Source organism: Salvelinus namaycush, chromosome 33 (assembly GCF_016432855.1).
Source record: "Salvelinus namaycush isolate Seneca chromosome 33, SaNama_1.0, whole genome shotgun sequence".
Classification (NCBI taxonomy): Eukaryota; Metazoa; Chordata; class Actinopteri; order Salmoniformes; family Salmonidae; genus Salvelinus; species Salvelinus namaycush.
In genome coordinates, this window is record NC_052339.1 from 1,282,808 (window position 1) to 1,307,239 (window position 24,432).

General features: G+C 43.9%; 1 protein-coding gene across 8 annotated transcripts in view; it reads right to left on the reverse strand.

Annotated features, from left to right (window-relative positions):
• Positions 1-1,551: 1,551 nt before the first annotated feature.
• The window catches only part of LOC120028042 (protein scribble homolog), a 143,858-nt gene continuing 120,977 nt past the window's right edge, over positions 1,552-24,432 (reverse strand). For 3 of the 8 annotated variants that reach the window (XM_038973184.1, XM_038973183.1, XM_038973187.1), the window contains 12 exons: positions 24,186-24,317; positions 22,928-22,984; positions 22,045-22,218; positions 21,384-21,546; positions 20,426-20,642; positions 20,165-20,257; positions 19,708-19,890; positions 13,380-13,519; positions 13,079-13,116; positions 12,519-12,593; positions 10,723-10,777; positions 1,552-3,706 (listed from right to left, as the gene is read on the reverse strand). In XM_038973184.1, the coding sequence (XP_038829112.1) occupies positions 3,582-3,706; positions 10,723-10,777; positions 12,519-12,593; positions 13,079-13,116; positions 13,380-13,519; positions 19,708-19,890; positions 20,165-20,257; positions 20,426-20,642; positions 21,384-21,546; positions 22,045-22,218; positions 22,928-22,984; positions 24,186-24,317 (1,452 nt within the window). In that variant the 3' untranslated portion in view covers positions 1,552-3,581. Of the gene's footprint in view, positions 3,707-10,386; positions 10,417-10,722; positions 10,778-12,518; positions 12,594-13,078; positions 13,117-13,379; positions 13,520-19,707; positions 19,891-20,164; positions 20,258-20,425; positions 20,643-21,383; positions 21,547-22,044; positions 22,219-22,927; positions 22,985-24,185; positions 24,318-24,432 lie in introns of all 8 variants that reach the window. The other 5 variants (XM_038973186.1, XM_038973189.1, XM_038973188.1 and 2 more) reach the window with 5 other exon arrangements.

Below are 24,432 nucleotides of genomic sequence, written 5' to 3' on the forward strand. Positions count from 1 at the left end.
ATTTTTTATTGTATTGTTACAATCAGTAACCGGGCTTGAATTGTGTTTATTTCCCTCGTCTATGAGAACTTTGTCATTTTTAAAATAACCATGGAGTAGTCTTTGTGTCTCTGAACAACTGGTTATCAATATATAGTTTATCAACGACGAGAGCTACTCGTTTCGCTTTTAATCTATTTTCTTTGAAAATTGGATACAGAACTTTGCGCCGTTCTGCAATTTCCTTCGGAAACTGATCATTCATGCCAATTTTGGTCCCAGCAAGTCTTTTACCCAGGCTTTTAACCATTATTTTATCTTTAAATGAAGCAAATTTGGCAACGATTGGGCGTTCGTACCTCTGCCCTCTCTGTCCGAAGCGGTGAACGCGTTCAAGTTGGATTTTGTCGATAACTTCGCGTGGAATCTGAAGCGCTGTAAGGAGGAACTCTCTAACTATAGATTCAGGAACTTCTCCTTCTTTTTCTTGGATACCTGTAAGTACCAAATTCTCTCTCATGGATCTAGTTTGTATGTCTAGTAAGGTTTCCTTCAGAACGGTGTTCTCCTTTTTAATTCCATTCATTTCGGTTTCAATCTTATTGACTGTCCCTTTTAGCGCGTGTGTTTGCTTCTCCAATGTCGCAGCTTTTTCATCACTCATCTCTAGGCTTGCCTTCAACTCTTTTATATCCTTACTAACTAATTCAAGTATACCCAGTTTGTCATTTATTGATTTTAACAGATCGGTTTCGACCTTTACCATTCCCGGTGGTGAGAATATTAAGTCATCAGTGTCTGTAGAAGAGTCACGTTTTCGTTTTGTAATCGGTTCCCCTGTCTTACTCTCCGTCATGTTTGGTTGTTGCCTGTTTTCGTAATATTTGTCGATAAATGTCTCTAGTTTTAGGATTTGTTTTGTGTTATTGTCCAGATTGAAGGTTATCACTCACCAGATTAAGTAGTGCTAATATTTTAGTCTAATTTAGCAGATATTTCGAATATTATGTTTTATCTTGAGGTGCTCTACATAAATCCCTTCAGTCCGCCATTACCCTTACGTTACCTTTACTTTCTGTGCGTGATTTCCTGCAAGACAGGAATGTCAGTGTTTTGCCATGGCCAGTGAAGAGCCCGGATCTAAATCCCATTGAGCACATCTGGGACCTGTTGGATTGGAGGGTGAGGGCTAGGGCCATTCCCCCCAGAAATGTCCGGGAACTTGCAGGTGCCTTGGTGGAAGAGTGGGGTAACATCTCACAGCAAGAACGGGTAAATCTGGTGCAGTCCATGAGGAGATGCTCTGCAGTACTTAATGCAGCTGGTGGCCACACCAGATACTGACTGTTACTTTTGATTTTGACCCTCCCTTTGTTCAGGGACACATTATTCCATTTCTGTTAGTCACATGTCTGTGGAACTTGTTCAGTTTATTTCTCAGTTGTTGAATCTATTTATATATATAAATATTTACAGGTTAAGTTTCCTGAAAATAAACACAGTTGACAGTGAGAGGATGTTTCTTTTTTTGCTGAGTTTAGATTATAGAATACAAAGACACAATGCAAATAATCAGCTTGTTAAATGAAAAGTAAACTTTTTTATTCCTGAACCACAAAATAGACCTCTTTGGTTGTACAAATTCACTAGTTACAGTCTTGGATGAGCCTTGACCCCAGCACTTCTACCCTTTCCCTCTGACTCGTTTGGGAAAAACAGTCCCCCAAAATAATTCAAGAGAAGAGCGTAACCAAAAAAAGTTCCAACAGTTGTTTTGCATTAAAAAATGTTGTGAATCCCATTTTGTCTGGAAAGTTTTACCCACTACAGTAAGTAAAAAAAAAACTAAAACATTGTCAACCAATAGCAAATGTTATCATCCTAACTGAATTTCAGTCGGCCAAAGCAACACAGAAAGATATGATTAGTACATTAAATTAAACACGAGTGCTACTGTCATGACTCTCCCAACAAAGTTGCCATCAGATAACATCCATGACAGCAGCAGGTAAAGCAGAGGAAAGAGATTGAGAATGATGGTCGAATGAGATGCATTTCAAATGGATTAACAACATGTCTTCTGCCTCTACAGGTTCTCCCAGTAAAGCCAATATATTGTACATGCAGAGAGAGAGAGGAAGGGAGAGCTCCCCAGTCCAGACACTTGCTTGGTCTTGGCTTAGTAGACTGGCTCAATTTCAACCTTAAGTTTTGCTTTCCATTCAGTATTTTGTACATTATTCACACAACAATAAAGGATTTTCAGTGGGTGTCAGATTTAAATTAACCAAAGGCAGATAAAAAAAAAAAGCAAACACCTGCTACCTTCACCGGTAAAAATCTGGAAAACCATCCAGATAGAAGTGAGATTCACATTGACAAATGATGCCCACCAAAAGGGCAGGGAAAGTACCGTATATGTAAATGGAGATGAAGCTGAGATTATGTTCATAAATTTACAGCCATTTTGAATAAAGACTAGTGGCTTATCTGTCCATGTGTGTGGGTGTATGTCTCTCTGCTGGTCTCTCCAGTGTAGTTACATTCTCTAGAATGGGAATGGGACAGAATTTGATAAACCTGGTCCAGGAAAGCTAGAGATCCTTTACTCTGATCCGCCGAGATCAAAAACTGTACTGGGATCAGTATCCTACAAGTCTGTGACAGCATGTTCCTTGTAATGTACCAGTCAGAACCTGGTTAAGGCCTGTGCATCAAAGTGAAAACAAATGTATTCATTGTAAAATAAAATATCTTGGTGATATGGATTAAACATGTGCTTGCCTCATAAGATGTACTTTTGAATTAATATATCATGATATGCATTGATGTCATTATGATAAATAAAATGATATGTTCTATTGCACTCAAAAGTACAGGGGGTAACAATGTATTACAGGGGAGGCTTTAGAATCGAGTAATAAAATACAAGCAAAATTAATGATTTAAAATGAAAACATCTTGTTTTCTAAGCAGTGTGCTAGTACAGTTGAGATATATATGTATGTAGTGTTTAAAATGTGGCAGTGAAAGTAGCAGTATGTTCCCCATATATACACCTCCTCCCGAAGCCCGCTAAAAACCCTGACTGTTCACAATCTATTAATTGAAAACCTCAAAAATAGCATCTGAAAAGTTAGTATCACATCTACACAATTCATATTTTTTCCTCTTTCTCTTCCAGAACACATTTTTCCTTTAAAACAGCAAAAATCAGAGGGTCAAAAGTAAAAACATAAGTCGCCTGTTAATATAATTCAGCTACTAAAACGTAAACTGAAGAAAAAGACCCCCCCCCAAAAAAAGAGAATGGTATTTCTGAAGCGTAAACGCTAGCTCCCCTCACCGGCCCTCCTCCTCCCTGGCATCAGGAACGTTGGGCCTCATGTTCAGGCCAACACATCCTCAGACTGTAAAGGCAAGACTGGCACGCAGGATATGACATTGTGTGTGTGTGTGTGTGTGTGTGTTGACTATCAGCATCATGGTCTCTGCAGTGGTTACATGGGACGCATCTCCCAAACCTGTGAGTGTGTGTAGTGACCCGGTGCCTCTGTGTATGTATGTCTCCCGAGTCTCTTGTGGTAGATGTGTGTGAGGTGTTATGTGGGCACGGCGGTCTCCAGGCTGCAGCAGCCCTGCCTCAGCTTGCGCTTGTTGCTGTAGAGGGCCATCTCCAGCGCCGAGGTGGCAGTGGGCACCTCAGTCCCGGGATCCGCAGCATGCACTGGCGGGCACAGAGAAACCAATATTAACATGACACCCTGGTGAATGACTAAACCTTTAAACCTAGGTTCCCCTTTCAGTGACCCCTAAGTCTCCCCCAATGCCAGCGCTGTGGCAGTAGTGATGTGTAGTTTGCGAACGATACGTTCGTTTTTGAAGGACTCTTTTTACTGACTTGAGAGTCATGACAATTGTTTTCTGAGTGGCTCGTTCATTTTAGTTGTTTGTTTGACCTGTTCGTGCTGACCGCAATGAACCCTACAGCAGTGTTAATACACACTCCTCCGGCTCAGCAGCTACAGAGACGCACTCCGACCACCGTCTGTCATATGCTCGCATGAAAATAGATCATGAGCATAGAGACGAAAAATACATGTTTAGAACTGATCATTGATCGCATGGTGCAAGAATGATGGGCGCGGAGTTCGCAAACGACATAGTGCTAATCACCCTCATGGCAGTCAAGCAATGCTTTCCAGCCAAGAGTCAATCTAGTCCGGTTCCAGCCACAACTAGACCTGTTTCAATTGTATCAAAAAATAATCTTATTTGTATGCCAAGCAATCAGCAAATGTACATTGTTTAAAAACACACGTTTACAAATCTGTCACAAACGACAGCTCCATGAAGCCCCCTATGGTGAAGGACATGTGAACGAGAGGCTTGTAGAATTATGACTTGAGTTTTCAGTTCATTGTTCACCGGTAGGGGGGTCCCTCTGGGCATTACTAACTCAAATTAGGAATATTATTGTTTGTTATTTTGACTAAACGAGTTGAAAAGATCAGTCAGTAAAAAGAGCCGAACTTCCCTCCCATCACTAGTGGGCAGTAATAGCAAGCTCTGCTTTGAGAGAGAAAGCATGGCTAGTCTGCCTGGCAACACCAGCGAGACCGTTCCTTATGGGAAGGGGGCTGAGAAGCTTGGTCCAGAACAGACCCCCGTAACCTGCAAGGGAAGCCCAACTCCACACCAGCAAACCAAACCATCTAGTACCATTTGAAAGTAAAAATGTAATAATGGCGCAGGAGGGGATGGCTGCCGTTTTACAGACCCCTAACCAACTGTGCTATTTTGTGTTTTTTCGCATTGTTTGTAATTTACTTTGTACATAATGTTTCTGCTACCATCATGACCGAAAATAACTTCTGGATATCAGAACAGCGATTACTCACCTAGAACGGGAGAAAGATTTTTATTTAATGAGGCTGACGCGAAGGATATACTGCTTCTCCGAGACCAGACCAAATCTCCGTCATTCGCGCGAAGAAAAGACAGAAATACAGGGGGTGGCGATCGGGGTGCCTTGTGAGAATCCGTTGGCGTTACCATCTGTTCGATTGACCAACGTGCAATCACTGGAGAATAAACTGGATAATCTCCGTTCGAGACTATCCTTACCAACGGGACATTAAAAACGAATATCTTATGTTTCACCGAGTCGTGGCTGAATGACGACACGGATAATATATACAGTTGGCTGGGTTTTCCGTGCATCGGTAGGACAGAACAGCTACGTCTGGTAAGACGATGGGTGGGGGTGTGTGTATTTGTCAATAACAGCTGGTGTGCGATGTCTAATATTAAGGAAGTCTCAAGGTATTGCTTGCCTGAGGTAGAGTACCTCATGATAAGCTGTAGACCACACTATCTACCCAGAGTTTTCATCTATATTTTTCATAGCCGTCTATTTACCACTACAAACCGATGCTGGCACTAAAACCGCACTCAATTCGCTGTATAAGGCCATAAGAAAAACAAGAAAATGCTCATCCAGAAGTGTCACTCCTAGTGGCCGGGGACTTAAATGCAGGCAAGCTTAAATCAGTTTTATCAAATTTCTAACAGAATGTCACGTGCAACCAGAAGAAAATAAAAAAAGGCTAGACCACCTTTATTCCACACACAGAGACACATACAAAACTCTCCCTAGCCCTCCATTTGGCAAATCTGACCATAATTCTATCCTCCGGATTCCTGCTTACAAGCAAAAACTAAAGCAGGAAGTATCCGTGACTCGCTCAATACGGAAGTGGTCAGATGACGCGGATGCTACGCTACTGGACTGTTTTGCTAGCACAGATTGGAATATGTTCCGGGATTCATACAATGGCATTGAGGAGTATACCACCTCAGTCAACGGCTTCATCAATTGTCAAGTGCATTGACAATGTCGTCCCCACAGTCACTATACGTACATATCCCAACCAGAAGCCATGGATTACAGGCAACATCCTTGAGCTAAAGGCTAGAGCTGCTGCTTTCAAGGAGTCGGACACTAATCCGGACACTTATAAGAAAGTCTGCTATGCCCTCAGATGAACCATCAAACAGGAAAAGCTTCAATACAGGACTAAGATTGAATCCTACTACACCAGCTCTGATGCTCGTTGGATGTCGCTGGGCTTGCAAACTATTACGGACTACAAAGGGAAACCCAGCCGCGAGCTGCCCAGGGACGCGAGTCTACCAGACGGGCTAAATGTCTTTTATGCTTGCTTCGAGGGAAGCAACACTGAAGGATGTATGAGAGCACCAGCTGTTCCAGATGACTGTATGATCACGCTCTCCGTAGCCGATGTGAGCAAGACCTATAAACAAGACAACATTCACAAGGCTGCCGGGCCTGACGGATTACCAGGATGTGTACTCAGAGCATGCGCGGACCAACTGGCAAGTGTCTTCATTTACATTTTCAACCTCTCTCTGACCGAGTCTGTAATACCTACAGTAACAAGAAATAGTATGTTAACCCTTTGTTATTACCTGGAATTCTGCATAAATTGGTCATAAAATTTGATCTGATCTTCATCTAAGTCACAACAATAGACAAACAGTCTGCTTAAACTAATAACGCACAAACAATTATATTTTTCCATGTCTTTATTGAACACACCATATAAACATTCACAGTGCTCGGTGAAAAAAGTATGTGAACCCTTGGATTTAATAACTGGTTGACCCTCCTTTGGCAGCAATAACCACAACCAAACGTTTTCTGTAGTTGTGGATCAGACCTGCACAATGGTCAGGTGGAAATTTGGACCATTCCTCTTTACAAAACTGTTTCAGTTCAGCAATATTCTTGGGATGCCTGGTGTGAACCGCTCTCGAGGTCATACCACAGCCTCTCAATCGGGTTGAGGTCAGGACTCTGACTGGGCCACTCCAGAAGGCGTATTTTCTTCTGTTGAAGCCATTCTGATGTTGATTTACTTTTGTGTGTTTTGGGTCGTTGTCCTGTTGCATCACCCAACTTCTACTGAGCTTCAACTAGCAGACAGATAGCCTTACATTCTCCTGCAAAATGTCTTGATAAACTTGGGAATTCATTCATGTCCAGGCCCTGAGGCCGCAAAGCAGTCCCAAACCACGACGCTCCCTCCACCATACTTTACAGTTGGGATGAGGTTTTGATGTTGGTGTGCCTTTTTTTCTCCACACATAGTGTTGTGTGTTCCTACCAAACAACTCAACTGTAGTTTCATCTGTCCACAGAATATTTTGCCAGTAGCGCTGTGGAACATCCAGGTGCTCTTTTGCGAACTTCAGACATGCAGCAATGTTTTTTTTGGGCAGCAATGGGTTCTTTCATGGTGTCCTCCCATGAACACCATTCTTGTTTGGTGTTTTACGTATTGTAGACTTAACAGAGATATTAGCATGCTTCAGAGATTTCTGTAAGTCTTTAGCTGACACTCAAGGATTCTTCTTAACCTCATTCAGCGCTGTGCTCTGCAGTCATCTCTGCAAGACGGCCACTCCTAGGGAGAGTAGCAACAGTGCTGAACTTTCTCCATTTATTAGACAATTTGTCTTACCGTGGACTGATGATCAAGGCATTTAGAGATACTTTTGTAACCCTTTCCAGCTTCATGCAAGTCAACAATTCTTAATCTTAGGTCTTCTAAAATCTATTTTGTTCAAGGCATGGTTGACATCAGGCAATGCTTCTTGTGAATAGCAAACTCAAATTTTGTGATTGTTTTTTTTATAGGGCAGGGCATATCTAACCAACATCTCCAATTTCGTCTCATTGATTGGACTCCAGGTTTGCTGACTCCTGACTCCAGCTTTTGGAGAAGTCATTAGCCTTGGGGGTTCACATACTTTCCCCAACCTACACTGTGATTGTTTAAATGTATTCAATATAGAAAGAAAAATACAATCATTTGTGTGTTATTAGTTTAAGCACACTGTGTTTGTCCATTGTTGTGACTTAGATCAAGATCAGATCAAATTCTATGATAAATGTATGCAGAAATCCAGGTAATTCCAAAGGGTTCACATACTTTTTATTGCCACTGTACATGTTTCAAGCAGACTACAATAGTCCCTGTGCCCAAGAAAGCAAAGGTAACCAGTCTAAATGACTACCGCCCCGTAGCACTCACGTCGGTAGCCATGACCAGCCATGAAAGGCTGGTCATGGCTCACATCAACACCATCATCCCGGAAACCCTAGGCCCACTCCAATTCGCATAGTGCTCTAACAGATCCACAGATGACGCAATGTCAATCCCACCTGGACAAAAGGAACACCTATGTGAGAGTGCTGTTCATTGACTACAGCTCAGCGTTCAACACCATAGTTCCCACAAAGATCATCACTAAGCTAAGGACCCTGGGACTAAACACCTCCCTCTGCAACTGGATCATGGACTTCCTGATGTTGCCTACCCTTACGACCTGGGGGCGGCCCAACACATCTGCCACGCTGATCCTCAACACGGGGGCCCCTCAGGGGTGCATGCTTAGTCCCCTCCAGTACTCCCTGTTCACCCACGACTGCGTATTGCCAAGCACGACTCCAACACCATCATTAAGTTTGCTGAAGACAACAGTTATAGGCCTGATCGCCAATAACGATGAGACAGCCTATAGGGAGGAGGTCAGAGACCTGGCAGTGTGGTACCAGGACAACCTCTCCCTCAATGTGAGCAAGACCAAGGAGATGATTGTGGACTACAGGAAAAGGAGGGCCGAACACGCTACCATTCACATCGACGGGGGTGTAGTGGAGCGGGTCGAGAGTTAAGTTCCTTGGTGTCCACATCACCAGCAAAATATCTTGGTCCAAACACACCATTGACAGTTTGTCATAGACTGTTCTTTAAGCTACTGTACGGCAAGCTGTACCGGAGCACCAAGTCTAGGTCCAAAAGGCTCCTTAACAGCTTCTACCCCCAAGCCATAAGAACAATTAATCAAATGGCATCGAGACTATTTACATTGACCCCCCCTTTGATTTTACATTGCTGCTACTTGCTGTTTATTATCTAGGCATAGTCACTTTACCCCTACCCACATCTACAAATTACCTCAACTAACCTGTACCCCCGCACATTGACTCAGTACTGGTACCCCCTGTATATAGCCTCATTATTGTTATTTTATTGTACCTTTTTATTTTAGTTTATTTTGTAAATATTTTCTTAACTCTATTTCTTGAACTGCATTGTTGGTTAAGAGCTTGTAAATAAGCATTTCACTGTAAGTTCTATACCTGTTGTGTTCGGCGCATTATATCTCTCTCACTAACTTTAAACATCAGCTATCTGAGCAGCTAACTGATCGCTGCAGCTGTACATAGCTCATCTGTAAATAGCTTACCCAACTACCTACCTCATCCCCATAGTTTTTATTGACTTTTTTGCTCTTTTGCACACCAGTATTTCTACTTGCACATCATCATCTGCACATCTATCACTTCAGTGTTAATTTGCTAAATTGTAATTACTTCGCTACTATGGCCTATTTATTGCCTTACCTCCTTACTCCATTTGCACACACTGTATATAGATTTTTCTATTGTGTTATTGACTGTACTTTTGTTTATCCCATGTGTAACTCTGTTGTTTTTGTGTCGCTTTATCTTGGCCAGGTCGCAGTTGTAAATGAGAACTTGTTCTCAACTGGCCTACCTGGTTAAATAAAGGTGAATATATATATATATATCTTTTTTTTAATTTTTTTTAATGTGACAAATAAAATTGTATTTTATTTAAAATAGCAAAATGATTGAATGAAATAACATTTATTAGAAGTACTTGGATGCTTACTCTGAAAGTAGCTATTGTGGCTAAAGTCTGCTTAAGTTTGTAGTGACCGTTTATCCAACTGAACCATAGAGTACAGTAACTCCTGGCCCCTAGACTATTCAGGGTGAGGAACCATCTAACGTTAAGTTGTAAAATACTGAACCTCCCCTTTTAAGTCTTTGGTGTAGTCAATTTGAGTTCATGCAGGATCTGGATCTGCAGTAGTGTCAGTTTAACACACCAAATATTATGTACAGTACTGGAGAATGTTTGACGGTAATGTTAGCTAATGTAGCTGGTTGACACGTGAGGAATGGTTAGCAGGCAAAGCCATCAATGGTACAAGCAAACCCCCTCCCAACGTTGGAAAAACAGCCTTGATATGGTTTTAGCCTCCATAACGGTAGACACTGTTACAAAGGCTACAGACATATCAGGGCAAACCATGCCGGACTACTCTAAAAAGCTGAGAGAGAGAGAAAGAGCGAGAGAGAGCACTACGAACATATGGTCCGACTACGCTATGGTTTACCACACTTGACTAACGGGGGTACACAGCAGTTCACACACACTCAGGCCAAAGTTCAGAGAAACACACACATACGCAAATGCACAGAAACCGGCAGTATGTGAATCCTACCAATAGGAGTTGCTTATCCCAGGAAGTCACCTGAATCAAAGGGGATAAAAGTGATCAGGGTAACATATTGTATATTATGGGCTAGGGTTGCAAAATTCTGGTAACTTTCCCAAAATTCCCAGGTTTTCCAGATCCCAGGTGGAGTATTTTAGAAATCAGGAGGGAATAAGCAGAACATCTAGGAATCCTCCAACCAGGATTTCTGGAAATGTTGGTAAAGTTACCAGAAATGTTGCAACCCTAGGACCAATTCTACTATTTTAACAACAGAGATGCTGGACCCTACTTGATGTGGTTGTCAAGAGGTTTTGTTGACCCTGACCCACTGACACTCACCTGGGTTACTGGAGCCATCGTCAATGAACTGAATGTCATCGACCACGTCAGGGGACTGCAAGAGAAGGACACAGAGAGAGTGTGTGAGTGGATGAAGGCTAGGGGATGTGGCCACCTATTATCCCAGGAACACCGTCACCAAGTTGGGCTAGGGGACTGGCAGTGGGTAGGTGTGGGTCTTTCTCGCAGGCGGTCACTGTGGCAGCAAGGGTGCAGAAGGTAGGTTCCACTGCAGTCTGGTCAGGATGACGTTAGGATTGGGGAGGTTAAAGGTTGGCTTGTGTTAGTCCATCAGTTCCGGGGGTTGTTCCATCTCACAGGCAAAGAACGGAGAGCAGCTGTTCACAGGCTGCAAGACACTTAGCCGAACCCCAGTCACCAATGCAGCAGAGAAAATCACAGCACAGGTCTCTCCCACTGGACTAAGCACACATACAGTAGCCCATTTTGATGTGAATTCAACACTCAAACATACCTTGCTTCCCAGTTCTCCACAACACTTCTCCCTAAGTGTGCACTCGCACACACTTGCATGACAAGTGCACACTTCGGGAGAAGTGTGGAGAACAAGGTTGCACACATACCGTACACTGAGGTCTATACACACTGTTAAGCTTAGTAGCCGTATGCCAGAAATTATGCACAGTCCAGTGTCCTCCTGAGTTCGTGAGACGCATATCGGTATCAGAGAAGCCTATTGGTCTCTACAGTAGTTCTACTGTATTTTGATCACGAGGCCTCAAGACTAGGCAAGCTTGCTTAAAGAACAGCAAATTATTAAATCGAACGGGTGGAACTATTAGAGTTAAGAACGGCACGTTAAATGTAGAACTCCACGGCCAAATTACATTGGGAGCAGTGGAGGAATACTTGGCGGCCTTTCAGTGAGGAAGACTGATTGATAAAACACAACCCACAGAGACCGGAAAAAAGACTGATAGCAGTACATACTACAAAATACTGGACCAGAAACCACCACAACCACTGAGAAATAAGTCTCCCTGATCCCCAAGGAACCCCCTGTAGAATCATCCGTACGCAGGCTGAGATCCAAGCTTAGGGAGACCTCATTGCGTTCAGTCCAGGAAGTTCCCATCACCAATGTTGGTTAAGTGATAGACTGGAAAATATTATGCACTAGGAGTCAAGAGCATGACAGGACAGGAGATCCCAAAAGATGATGTGTTGTTGTGATACAGGGAGAGGTGATCAGGAACCAGGACAGACACGGCAATGAGCCCCAGCCATGGAGAGAGATGGAGAGCTGGTGAGAGTGGCTGAGAAGGAGGGAGAGATGCAGGATCTGGGCAGTTTCCTCAAGAAGCTGATTGGCGGCTGGCTTAGTGGGGCTCAAATCACTGGTTGGTGAGTGTTGATGTTGCCTGGTTGAGGCTGGTTGTTTGTAAATAACTGAAGGTGATTGGATGGTGAGTGGGAGAAAAGGGATGGAGAGAAAGCTTTGAGCAGAGGTGAGAGGTCACCCTTATAGAAAACTGACCCAGGACCTGATTTGATTACGTGGTCAGTAGCTTACTGGTGTATTAGCGTTATGATCCATTCATCAACTAAATCGGAGGCAGCAACTAACAAGCCAAATCCCCAGAATGGAGCAGCGAATAATCAAATCAGGGGGAGAGCCAAAATGGCGGCAGCTGTAGAAGCAGTGGCACCACCAGCGCTGCTGTAAGGTCTGATTACTGGAGGACCGGAGGGGAGAGAGGGGGACTGGGGCGGAGGCAGAAGGGAAAGTCAGGGGGAGGGGGCTGGGGCCTGGGAGCTCAGCATGCAGTCAATACCTGGATGTCGTATACGGGTTTGGAAGAAGGAATGGCAGCAAACTGTCGGTAGTCAAACTTCTTTTCCGACAGGGACTAGAAGGACAGCAAAATGGAATGAGTAGAGGAAGACGTGAGGAAAGAGGGAGAGTGAAGGATAGGGACGGGTAAAGGGAAAGAGGGAGGGAAAAGGATGGATGACTCATACTACAGTCCGGTGTGGCTTGTGTAGAGAGAGGGATTTGATTGGCTGTAGTGATGATCCAAGGCATTTGATAGGCTGAAGTGATTGTGTACAATGGTGGCGAAACATTTCAATGCGCCTTAAAGCCCATCAAAACAACTTTTCTGTCTACAAATAAGCACACTTTAAATGGAACATCTCTAACCGGAACAGCTACTTAACAGATAAGGAAGGCAAAAGTTAGACTGTGACATTGTTGCTTGGACAACCAGAGCAAATTAATTGTTGAGAATAACAATCTGAGTCTCTATTACCCTGGATTGAAATAGGTCAGTGGAGACATCTCTATGAACTCTGACATTTAACAAACAAACGCAGTAGAGAACTCCGTTCTTACCAGTCTGCCTGGTGACGTCACTCCTTGTGGACTGAAATCTGGTAGACAGAAAGGTTAGGACACTATTAGTCGGAATCCACTTGATGATTGAGGAGTGGTACTGAGTGAGAGGCTGCATCCCAAACGGCAACCTATTCCCTATATGTATTTCTTTTTACCAGGGCCCATAGGACACTGGTCAAAAGTAGTGCAATATACAGGGAATAAATAGGGTGCCATTTGGGAACGCAGACATTGAGTGAGAGTGAATGAATGTAGGGGCTAAGCTGTGTGAGAGTGTATGAGACGGCCACTGATGTACCTTCCAGAGGGGTGGGGGATGGCGTGGGGGCGGGCGAGGGCGACTCGGCCAGCTGGTCCAGTGTGCCACGCTTCTTTCCCTCCCGGGACTTTGCGATGACCATCTGAGCCTTCAAAGCATCCTGCTCCAGAGACTTCATCCTGTTGGTGAGAGGGAGAACACCGTCAGATAGAGAGATGGACCGGAGAGGGAGAGACAGAAAGAGAGGAAAAATTAGGACAGGACAGAGAGAGACAGAGAGAAAACTAGGACACGTTGCTCTAATGGAGTGGGGAGGACAACCAGACAACAGCAGCTGTTGGATGCTCCTTGTCCTGGCCTGCGGTGGTTCACTCAATGCAGAAAATGCTTGTTATTAAATGTTATTAAAACTATAGTATAAAAGTACAAGACCAGCGTGGCAGCATCCAGGAGAAGGACTACATAGGCGGGCCCTCAGATCACACTGCTACAGCCACACTGGGGGCAGTATGTTAGTATGATGAAAGATGCATTAAAACCAAGAGAAGAGCGAGAGAAAGAAAGAACGATTGAGACGTAGAGTGAAACAAAGTGAGAGAGAAAGGAAGCAAGCTAGCTGAGTAAATAACCCCCCCCCCCCCCAAAACCAAAGCACCCCACAGCAGCACCCCAGGCAGCAATACCCCCACAATGGCATGCGGGCCAGGGCCTGGACTGGTGAGCAGACCTGAGCTGGGAGGCAGCGGAAGAGGCGGCGGCGTTTTGGGACTGAGGGGGTGGCGCGGTGCCCTGAGACGCCCTCACTCGTGACTGGTAGAGCCTCTTAGCCAGGTCCTGCTCATACTGCCTAACATCCTCCTCTAGGCCATAGGGCCTGCACCCACAACGAGAGGGAAGGTGGGCAGGGAGAGGGGGAGGAGGAAGAGGAAAACGCACAGAGGGACAGGGCACACAGAGGAAAAAAACACAGATGGGCGGTAAAACATTGAAACGAATAGGAGAGAGCCAGGAGAAAACCAATGAGACCAGTCTAGAAGTAAGAGATGAAAACAGTGAGGGAGGATTTCAGAAGTAGATACACAGTGCCTTCAGAAAGTATTCACACCCCTTGACTTTTCCATATTTTGTTGTGTTACAGCCCAAATTGAAAATGGATCAAATTTAGATTGTGTCACTGGACCACATAAAATATCCCATAATGTCAAAGTTGATTTATGCTTTCAGAATGGTTAACCATTTAATTAATAAAAGAAAAGCTGAAATGTGTTGAGTCAATAAGTGTTCAACCTGTTTGTTATGGCAAGGCTAAGTTCAGGAGTAAAAATGTGCTTAGGTCACACAGTGCATTGGGAAAGTATTTAGACCCCTTGACTTTTCCACATTTTGTTACGTTACAGCCTTAATCTAAAATGGATTAAATAATTGTTTCCCCTCATCAATCTACACACAATACCCCAAAATGAATAAGCAAAAACAGGTTTTTAGAAATGTAAAAAAACAAAAACTCAGTATGTTGTTGAAGTCTTCTTGGGTATAACACTACACGTTTGACACACCTGTATTTGGGGAGTTTCTCCTATTCTTCTCTGCAGATCCTCTCAAGCTCTGTCAGGTTGGATGGGGAGCGTCGCTGCACAGCTATTTTCATTTCTCTCCAGAGATGTTTGATCGGGTTCAAGTCCGGGCTCTGGCTGGGCCACTCAAGGACATTCAGAGACTTGTCCCTAAGCCACTCCTGCGTTATCTTGGCTGTGTGCTTAGGGTCATTGTACTGTTGGAAGGTGAACCTTCGCCCCAGTCTGAGATCCTGAGTGCTCTGGAGCAGGTTTTCATCAAGGATCTCTCTGTACCTTGCTACGTTCATCTTTCCCTCGATCCTGACTAGTCTCCCAGTCCCTGCCGCTGAAAAACATCCCCACAGTATGATGCTGCCACCACTATGCTTCACCTTAGAGATGGTGCCAGGTCTCCTCCAGACGTGACGCTTGGCATTCAGGCTAAAGAGTTCAATCTTGGTTTCATCAGACCAGTGAATCTTGTTTCTCATCGTCTGAGAATCCTTTAAGTGCCTTTTGGCAAACTCCAAGTGGGCTGTCATGTGCCTTTTACTGAGGATTAGCTTCCGTCTGGCTACTCTACCATAAAGGCCTGATTGGTGGAGTGCTGCAGAGATGGTTGTCCTTCTGGAAGGTTCTCCCATCTCCACAGAGGAACTCTGGAGCTCTGTCAGAGTGACCATCAAGTCCTTGGTCACCTTCCTGACCAAGGCCCTTCTCCCCCAATTGCTCAGTTTGGCAGGCAGCCAGCTCTAGGAAGAGTCTTGGTGGTTCCAAACTTCTTCCATTTAAGAATGATGGAAGCCACTGTGTTCTTGGGGACCTTCAATGCAGCAGAAACTTTTTGGCACCCTTCCCCAGATCTGTGCCTCGACACAATCCTGTCTCTGAGCTCTATGGACAATTCCATTGACATCAAGGCTTGGTTTTTGCTCTGACTTGTGTAAGGGGCTTAATACAGTTGTATTCCAGCCACTAGGGGGTACTCTGGTGAAGCCCATGGGAAATAAAGAAATATAGTTTAAAAGAATTAGTAAGAGTAAGAATGAAAAACTAAAGAAAGACTGTAAACGGCTGTTACCTGTGCTGAGATGATTACAAGTGAAGTAAACCGTACTTTTCACGTTGTAGTTTATATGATTAGCTCATTGGAAGGGTAACACATGCACTGTCAACTGTGTGACCTTATCTTAAAAGGTTTGTGCCTTTCCAAATCATGTCCAATCAATTGAATTTACCACAGGTGGACTCCAACCAAGTTGTAGAAACATCCTCAAGATTGATCAATGGAAACATGATGTACCTGAGCAATTTGAGACACAATTTGAGTGTCTCAAAGCAAAGGATCTGAATACTTATGTAAATAAAGTATCTGTTTTTTATACATTTGCAAACATGTCTAAAAACCTGTTTTCGCTTTGTCTTTAAGGGGTATTGTGTGTAGATTAATTAGACTTTTTAATAAAAAAATAAATACATTTGAGTATAAGGCTGTAACGTAACAAAATGTAGAAAAAGGAAAGGGGTCTTAATACTTTCCGAAGGCACTGTAAGTCACAAAAGTTGCATGGACTCACTCTGCGTGCAATAACAGTGCTTAACATGATTTTTCTACAACGGGTTGGTCAAAACAAGCATTGTGATTGGTCGAGAGACGCGTTCTAAGCCATACTAAAAAAACAAACATTCAGCAGCGGTAAGCCTATGACGCAAAAATGGGAATCTTGTTTTCTGTTCCATCTGAGAAATCATGCAAATCCACTGTGCCATCAGCACAGCCAGCCAATTCATTAACTTGATCTCCACTGTAAAAGGCATCTAGACATTATTTCCCCTTGCTTCTAGCCTAACATTTAGTTGAAACAACGTTGCTGTCTGTCTCCAGACATTTGCAACATAGTTTCAATATTGCACTGAACAAAAAATATAAATGCTGAGGAGTATTTCTGTCTGTAATGTGGGTTTTTCCCTTCTGTGGGGAAAAAAACATTCTGATTGGCTGGGCCTGGCTGGCAAGTGGTGGGACAATGCGTCCCAGGCCCACCCATGGCTACACCCCTGCCCAGTCATGTGAAATCCATAGATTAGGGCCTAATGAATTTATTCCAATTGACTGATTTCCTTATATGAACTGTAACTCAGTAAAATCTTTGAATTTGTTGCGTTTATATTTTTGTTCAGTATATATTTAATCTCCACTGTCCTCTTGAAAATGAACGTATTTTCTCAGCCAGTCGAAATATACATTTTGATGGATATATAGAAAGGAATATCAATCGAAAAACAGGTGAAATGAAATGCAGCTGTTATTCTAGCTGCACGGTTTAACGTGACTGTGTTAGCCGTAGTTGTCTAGCTAGCAAGCAAGGGAGAAGAATGTTGCCAGGCAGCATGGCAACGGAACATTTAGAAAGAACGACTTGGTCGCGCCCATACATATAGAACAAAAAGACTTCACGACTGTGTCACGTTTTTGGCAACCTAACCAATAGAATGAACGGACATCTTTTCTCAGCCAGTCGAAAATCTGGAATCCGCATAATTTGAATGGATATATACAAAGAAATTTCAATAGAGAAACAGGTCAAACGACATGAAATGCAGCTAATTTGCTGTTTTACCAGCTTCAGTTTGAAGTGATTGTGTTAGCTGTGTAGTTGGCTAGCTACTCTGAACAGTGTCCTGACGAGAGAGCACATTTCTATCCCAGGAGAAATCCTAAACAGTTTAAACAAATGCACATGCAGCTACTTTGTGGTTATTCTAGCTGCACTGTTTGACCTGACTGTTTAGCCGTAGTTGGCTAGCAAGCAATGGATAAGAGGGTTAAGATGCAAATGAATTACTTAAAAATCATACAATGTGATTTTCTGGATTTTTGTTTTAGATTCCGTCTCTCACAGTTGAAGTGTACCTATGATAAAAATTACAGACTTCTACATGCTTTGTAAGTAGGAAAACCTGCAAAATCGGCAGTGTATCAAATACTTGTTCTCCCCACTGTATAACAAAAAGACTGGGTCGCGTCTCTGGCAACCTAACCGACAGAATGAACGTCCAGCCGGCTTGGCTAGCAAAATATACGACTAGGCCTATATTTTCGTTGAGTGATGAAACAGGCAGGGAGCAGGTCTCGAACCCTCGACCTTCTAGCCCGAAGTCCAGCGCGCTACCTACTGTGGCAATGTCCCTCAGTCGAGCAGTGGATTTCTAACACAAATTCGACCACAAAGGCCAGGGAGGTTTTCCAATACCTCGCAAAGGGAACCTATTGGTAGATGGGTAAAATAATAACGAAACTGAATATCTCGAGTATAGTGAGGTTATTAATTACACTTTGGATGGTGTATCAATACACTCAATCACTACAAAGATACAGGCATCCTTCCTAACTCAGTTGCCGGATAGGAAGGAAACCGCTCAGGGATTTCACCATGAGGCCAATGATGACTTTAAAACAGTTACAGAGTTTGATGGCTGTGATAGGCAGATGGATCAACAACACTGTAGTTACTCCACAATACTAACCTAAATGAGTGAAAAGAAGGAAGCCTGTACAGAATAAAAATATTCTAAAACATGCATCCTGTTCACAACAAGGCACTAAAGTAAAACTGCAAAAAATGTGGCAAAGAAATTAACTTTATGTCCTGAATATGTTTGAGGCAAGTCGAACATAACACATTACTGAGTACCACTCTCCAAATTTTCAAGCATGGTGGTGGCTGCATTATGTTATGGGTATGCTTGTCATCGGCAAGGACTCGGGAATTTTTTTTTAGGATAAAAAGAAACGTAATAGAGCTAAGCACAGGCGAAAACCTGGCTTTACAACAGACACTGGGAGACAAATTCATACTTCAGCAGGACAATAACCTAAAACACAAGGCCAAATATACAGAGGAGTTGCTTACCAAGACGACATTGAATGTTCCTGAGTGGTATAGTTACAGTTTTGACTTAAATCTGCTTGAAAATCTATGACAAGACTTGAAAATGGCTGTCTAGCAACAACCAACTTGACAGAGCTTGAAGAATAAAAAATATATATAATATGCTATAATATTGTACAATCCAGGTGTGCAAAGCTCTTAGAGACTTTCCCAGAAAGCCTCACAGCTGTAATCACTGTCAAAGGTGATTCTAACATGTATTGACTCAGGGGTGTGAATACTTATGTAAATAAGATGTCTGCATTTCAATTTCAATACATTTGCTAAAATATCTAGAAACATGTTTTTCACTTTGTCATTATGGGGTATTGTATGTAGATGAGTGAGAGCATGGTAGAGCATGGCCTTTGCAACACCAGGGTTGTGGGTTCGATTCCCACGGGGGACCAGTACGAAAATGTATGCACTCCTAACTAAGTCACTTTGGATAAGAGCCTCTGCTAAATGACTCAAATGTAAATTATTATAATTTTTTATTTAACCTTTATTTAACTACCCAAGTTCCTTTAAGAGGAATCTCTGATAATCAGTCACTATAACGCGAGGAAAAGATAAGAAACACGACATCTGCAAAAATAGAAACACCGAAAAATAGGTTGGGAAGGCAAAGAGGAATCTTGCCCCTGATGTTCTCTACCTAGCTCAGTATTTAGAGCATATTGATCTCTGTCCCTTTATTTTGTTCACACATATTCAAATGTACTTTTGTGATTGTGTGTGTGTGTGTGTGTGACCTGCTTGTGTGTGTGTGTGTGACCTGCTTGTGTGTGTGTGTGTGACCTGCTTGTGTGTGTGTGTGTGTGTGACCTGCTTGTGTGTGTGTGTGTGACCTGCTTGTGTGTGTGTGTGTGTGTGTACCTTGCTGCTCTCCACATGGCTCTCTTCTCGGCTTCCAAAGCCCGTTTCTCGGAAGGGGAGAGGTCCTTGTCTCCGGCTGGGGCCAGCTCTGGACTCTGCATCCTCAGCCGCTCCTGTTGCCTCCGTTCTGCCTTGGCCGTCCGGATGGGAGCCCCCGACTCTCCAGGGTACACTGGGATCAGACTGGGTGGAGAGGGAGGAACACAAAATGTCAAAACACACTGCTAACACTCCACACAACACCTCACACACACTGCAGGAGACTCGGCAGTCACACACACAGAAGAGGTGCTGAGTCACTACACACAGAAGAGGTGCTGAGTCACTACACACAGAAGAGGTGCTGAGTCACTACACACACAAGTTTGGGAGATGCGTCACCACTGCAGAGACCATAATAATCAACACATACATGAATTTGTGATTTTAAATCTAGGACATGTTCGGTTGTCTTTACCCAGTCATGGAGTTGGGCCTCTGCTGCTCCAGCCTGAAGCTCTCCTCTAAGGAATTCCTCTGGTAGTCTCCTTTACCATCCACTGACGAGGGCCTATGGGCACAAACATAAATGAGGGAACATTAATTAGTTGAATTTAAAATAAAAAAACCTCACACAATATAATCTTCCATTACTCAAAACATAGGCATCTGATAATGATGAGCAATCAATCTTAATTTAAAGTACATTTCCTAATCAATTCAAGAGAAAAGGCTGTACCCTGAGCTGCCACAGTAGCTAGGGGGTGTGGTGCTGTAGCTGGGGGGCGTGTTACAGTGCCTGCGGGGGGTGGCTACAGGCTCCACCTTGTACTCCACCCCGTCCAGCAGCACTTTGCCCGTGGCCTTCAACACTCCCATCTGCTTCACCAGGTCATCCTCCTCCTCGTCATCTTCATCCATCAGGTACTCCCGTGCCCGCTGCTCGAATCTCCTCTCTTGGGATTGTAGAAACATAGTTCCATTAGGATTGGATTCATCAGAGCTTATGCTGCGTTCATAACAAGTGGGAAACTCTGAAAATACAACTTGTAAACTGGGAGCAACGAGTTGCTTGGATTCACATGCTTTGAACTCGTTGAGAATGCTGCGTCAACCTGCACTAAAAGTACAGCTAACATGCTCGTAAACAAATTAGTGTTCAAAAACCATATTAACAGATAAAAAAATAAAAAAACGTTTTGGTGTTGCATTTAAATAATGTTTTGTTGTTGCATTTAACTGCCGAAAATGCTGTTATCGAGGTAATTTCCATTGTATGTGACGTCAGAGTTTAGCATGTGGGAGAAGTCGGAGCTCAGATGAGACTATTTCCCACTACTAATTACCAGTTGGAGGGGCGTTCAAGTAGATATTTCCAAGTCGCATGCTGGTATTTAAGAATTTAAGATATGTTATGAAGGCAGCATTAGTCTCTCTGACCAAAATGAACCAGAGAGTTGTACCATTTTCAGAAGGGGGTAGGGTTGCAAAATTCCTGTAAGTTTCCCCAAAAGATTTTCATTAATTCCTGGAGTAGTACCGGAATCATGAAGGATTAAGCAGCAAATTCAGAATCCTCCAACCAGGATTTCTGCAAAACCTGGGAATGTTGGGAAAGTTACCAGAAATGTGCAACCCTAGAAGGGGGTGAAGGGTATTATTTGGGCTTGAAATAAAAGGAGCTGGCTGGCACAAACCTTCCTCCTCCCTCATCTTCTTCAGGTCGTCTGCTCCAACCAGGGACACGCGGCCTTTGGGCTTGGTGTCGGGCGTCTGCTGCTTCGTGTCGATTTCAAAGTACTTCTGTCTGTCCCTGAAGGAGCGCTGCTCCTGGTTGTCTCTGCCCCCAGGTGATGGAGTCTGTGGGGGAGGGGACCATGGGGATAGGGTGGTTAGGATGGTGGAAGAGCAACATGGCCATGGGGACAGCGGTTGGTTTCGACCTGCCCAATCAAATGTTCAATGGACACAGACATAAGCCAGATCTCACAACAAAGTTCACAAAAATATGATGATTTTTAAAATAAACTGAAATACTTTGGGATGATTCTCAATTGAAATGGTCAAATCAAAGTTCTGAAAGTTTTACATTATATCCAGCACAATATTCATTGATTGTTAAGCAGGTGGGAAAAACATAAATTAGGCAGTCGAATCACAACCCAACACCACTAGCTACGATTGATTCTGAGGATGATTTATTGACAGGATCCCACCTCTGACTACCAATGTAGCACCGCCACCCCTTCTCACTATAAGTAACAGTGATATAGGCACTGCCATCACCATCAAAGCAAAGGAAACCACAGTCCGATCTGAGCCCGATTGGGGGCACCCATGGTGGGGCAGGGGGGGTACCTTTACAACCATGTCCATGGAGGCTCTGGAGAGGCGTGGCACTGCTGCCAGACTCATATAGTCCCGACAGTCAGAGGAGAGGAAGGGTCGGGGAGAGACGGGGGCTGCCTGACCCATACCCATTCCCCCGTCCCCCTCTACCTCATCCTCAAACACCTCGTTGTTCAGCTCAGGCTGAAAGAACCACATGTACATAAGTTGTACATATGTACATAAGAAACCAACCGGACAGAAAAAAGATGGAGTAACCCTCCCAAATAAGCCAACCTATGTTTTTGCCAAAGTAACAATGTATTTAAAGAATAATTCAACTTAATTGTATTAATTTATTACGTGTCTGAGATTGTTTTAAATGGTATCTGTGAAAGACAAACAATTTAGTGTCCATTTTGTTTACTTTCTGCTCACTTTATTGCATTAGTGAGCCCTCAAATGATACTTTAGCCTAATTTGCTACATAGGTCATCTGCCTTTTTTTTCAATTATTTTCCATTGGCCAAAAGATTTAACCCACATGTCGGGCTAGGTTTTTTTTGCCAAACTAACAAATGTCTTACTGTATTTAAATTATTTTATTTTATTTCAACTAACTTATGTTTTAATTCAATTCAATTCAATCTTACTGTATTTAAATTATTTTATTTTATTTCAACTAACATGTTTTAATTCAACATGTCAGCCAAATGGGACATGACCAACCGCCAATTTGCCACTTTAAGCAGGTTATCGGCACTTTTTCAATGTCTTCTAATTAACATTAACACATACTGACCTGCGTTGCCATTCAAACTCATTCGATATCACACAGACAACAAAAAACACACTTATGACCATTAATGCTGTGTCTATAACTTGTATTGTAACTGGTGGTACAATAGCTAACCTCTGGAGAAGGGGAAGGCTGATTGGGTTGGACGTTGTTCCTCTGGCCAAACAGATCCTGTTGATAGACACAGAAGAGAACGTGTGAGAGGGAAACAGGAGGCAGCCATTGGAACGGACAGAAAGAAAGACAGTGGAGAGGCACAAACATAGAAATAGAATCAGAGATATAATCTATTTCTATGGACACAAAGCAGGCAAGGTGATGAGAATGGTTGAGATGGGACTTCTCAGCACAGACACAGATGATCAATGATTGCTTTCAGAATGGAAATTGTGAACAGCACGCACCACCAGTACAAAAACAAAGAGTACACACAACTGCATTCCAACACAGTACGGACCACAGTTACAGGCCCAGACGGGGGGAACAGGCTTTGAGGGTGGGGGGCCTGCGTCAGTCGTGAAGGGGGGGCCGGAGCGACTAAACAGTGACGACGACCATCACAGCATGCTGGCTGGGGCCCGCGGGGTGCCTGGGTGGGGCGACCTGCCTACCTGTGGGGGAGGCTCCAGCACGGCCAGCGAGTGAGGCACGGCGGCGAATGCCTTGTATGCCTGCTTGGGGTTTAGGGGGAACTCATCGACCGTGTCGGGGGAGGGGGCACGAGGCTGCAGCTGGGGGGGGGGTCCATGAAGTGGTAGGAGCCAAAGGGAAAAGAGGAACAAGGAGAGGGGCAGACTATGAGAAAAAACAGAAAAGCTGAAGACAGCGTGATAACAAGGTGGAGAAACGATGATGCGAAGGGGGATGTCCAAGAGACAGACAGTAGGGGTGGGCGAATGAGGCTGTGCCTGCCTTGTTGAAGCTATGGAACTCAGATAATGGGTGCGCAACTCGGCGGCGGTAGCATTATATACAGGAACATGGGAGATTGTTGAGATTGCTGAGATTCAACCCATAGCTGCTTTATAGCAGTTGGATGATGAAGTAGGGTTAGCCCAATCACCAGACGGAATGAAAAATGTCAGAACTCCCCTGTGGTTGGCTCTGGCTACAGTAGTAGCGACTTAGATATATCTTGCTGAGAATGCAAGTCCACTTTTACGGCACTTGTCTTCAACAACAGTGCTTTTACAGCGAGTCCCTGTGCGCGAATGAATGCATGGACAGGGACCAAGCTCAAACTCCTTGGTAAGTAGCTTCTACAAATAGTAGGAAATAGTTGCGATGAGCATTAATGACACTGCTGTGAGACGGCACCCAGGATGGGGGCGGGGGTCTCACCCTCACCCTACGTGGTGGTGAGGGGTCTTACAAAGGTCTGAGAGTTGATGGGGGAGGGGCCATGCTGGAAGGGATTGGGACTGCTGTGCCCGTCCGGAGTGGCTGGCGAGGTGATCGGCCGCCCGCCACCACGGGAGAGGGGCTGGATGGCACCTGGCCTTGTCTGGAAGGGAAAACCACAACAAAAAAGACGTTAACGTCATAGATTTCAATGCAGCCTATGTCCAAAATGGCACCATATTTCCTTTTTCTAGGGACTTAGGGTGCAATTTGGGAAG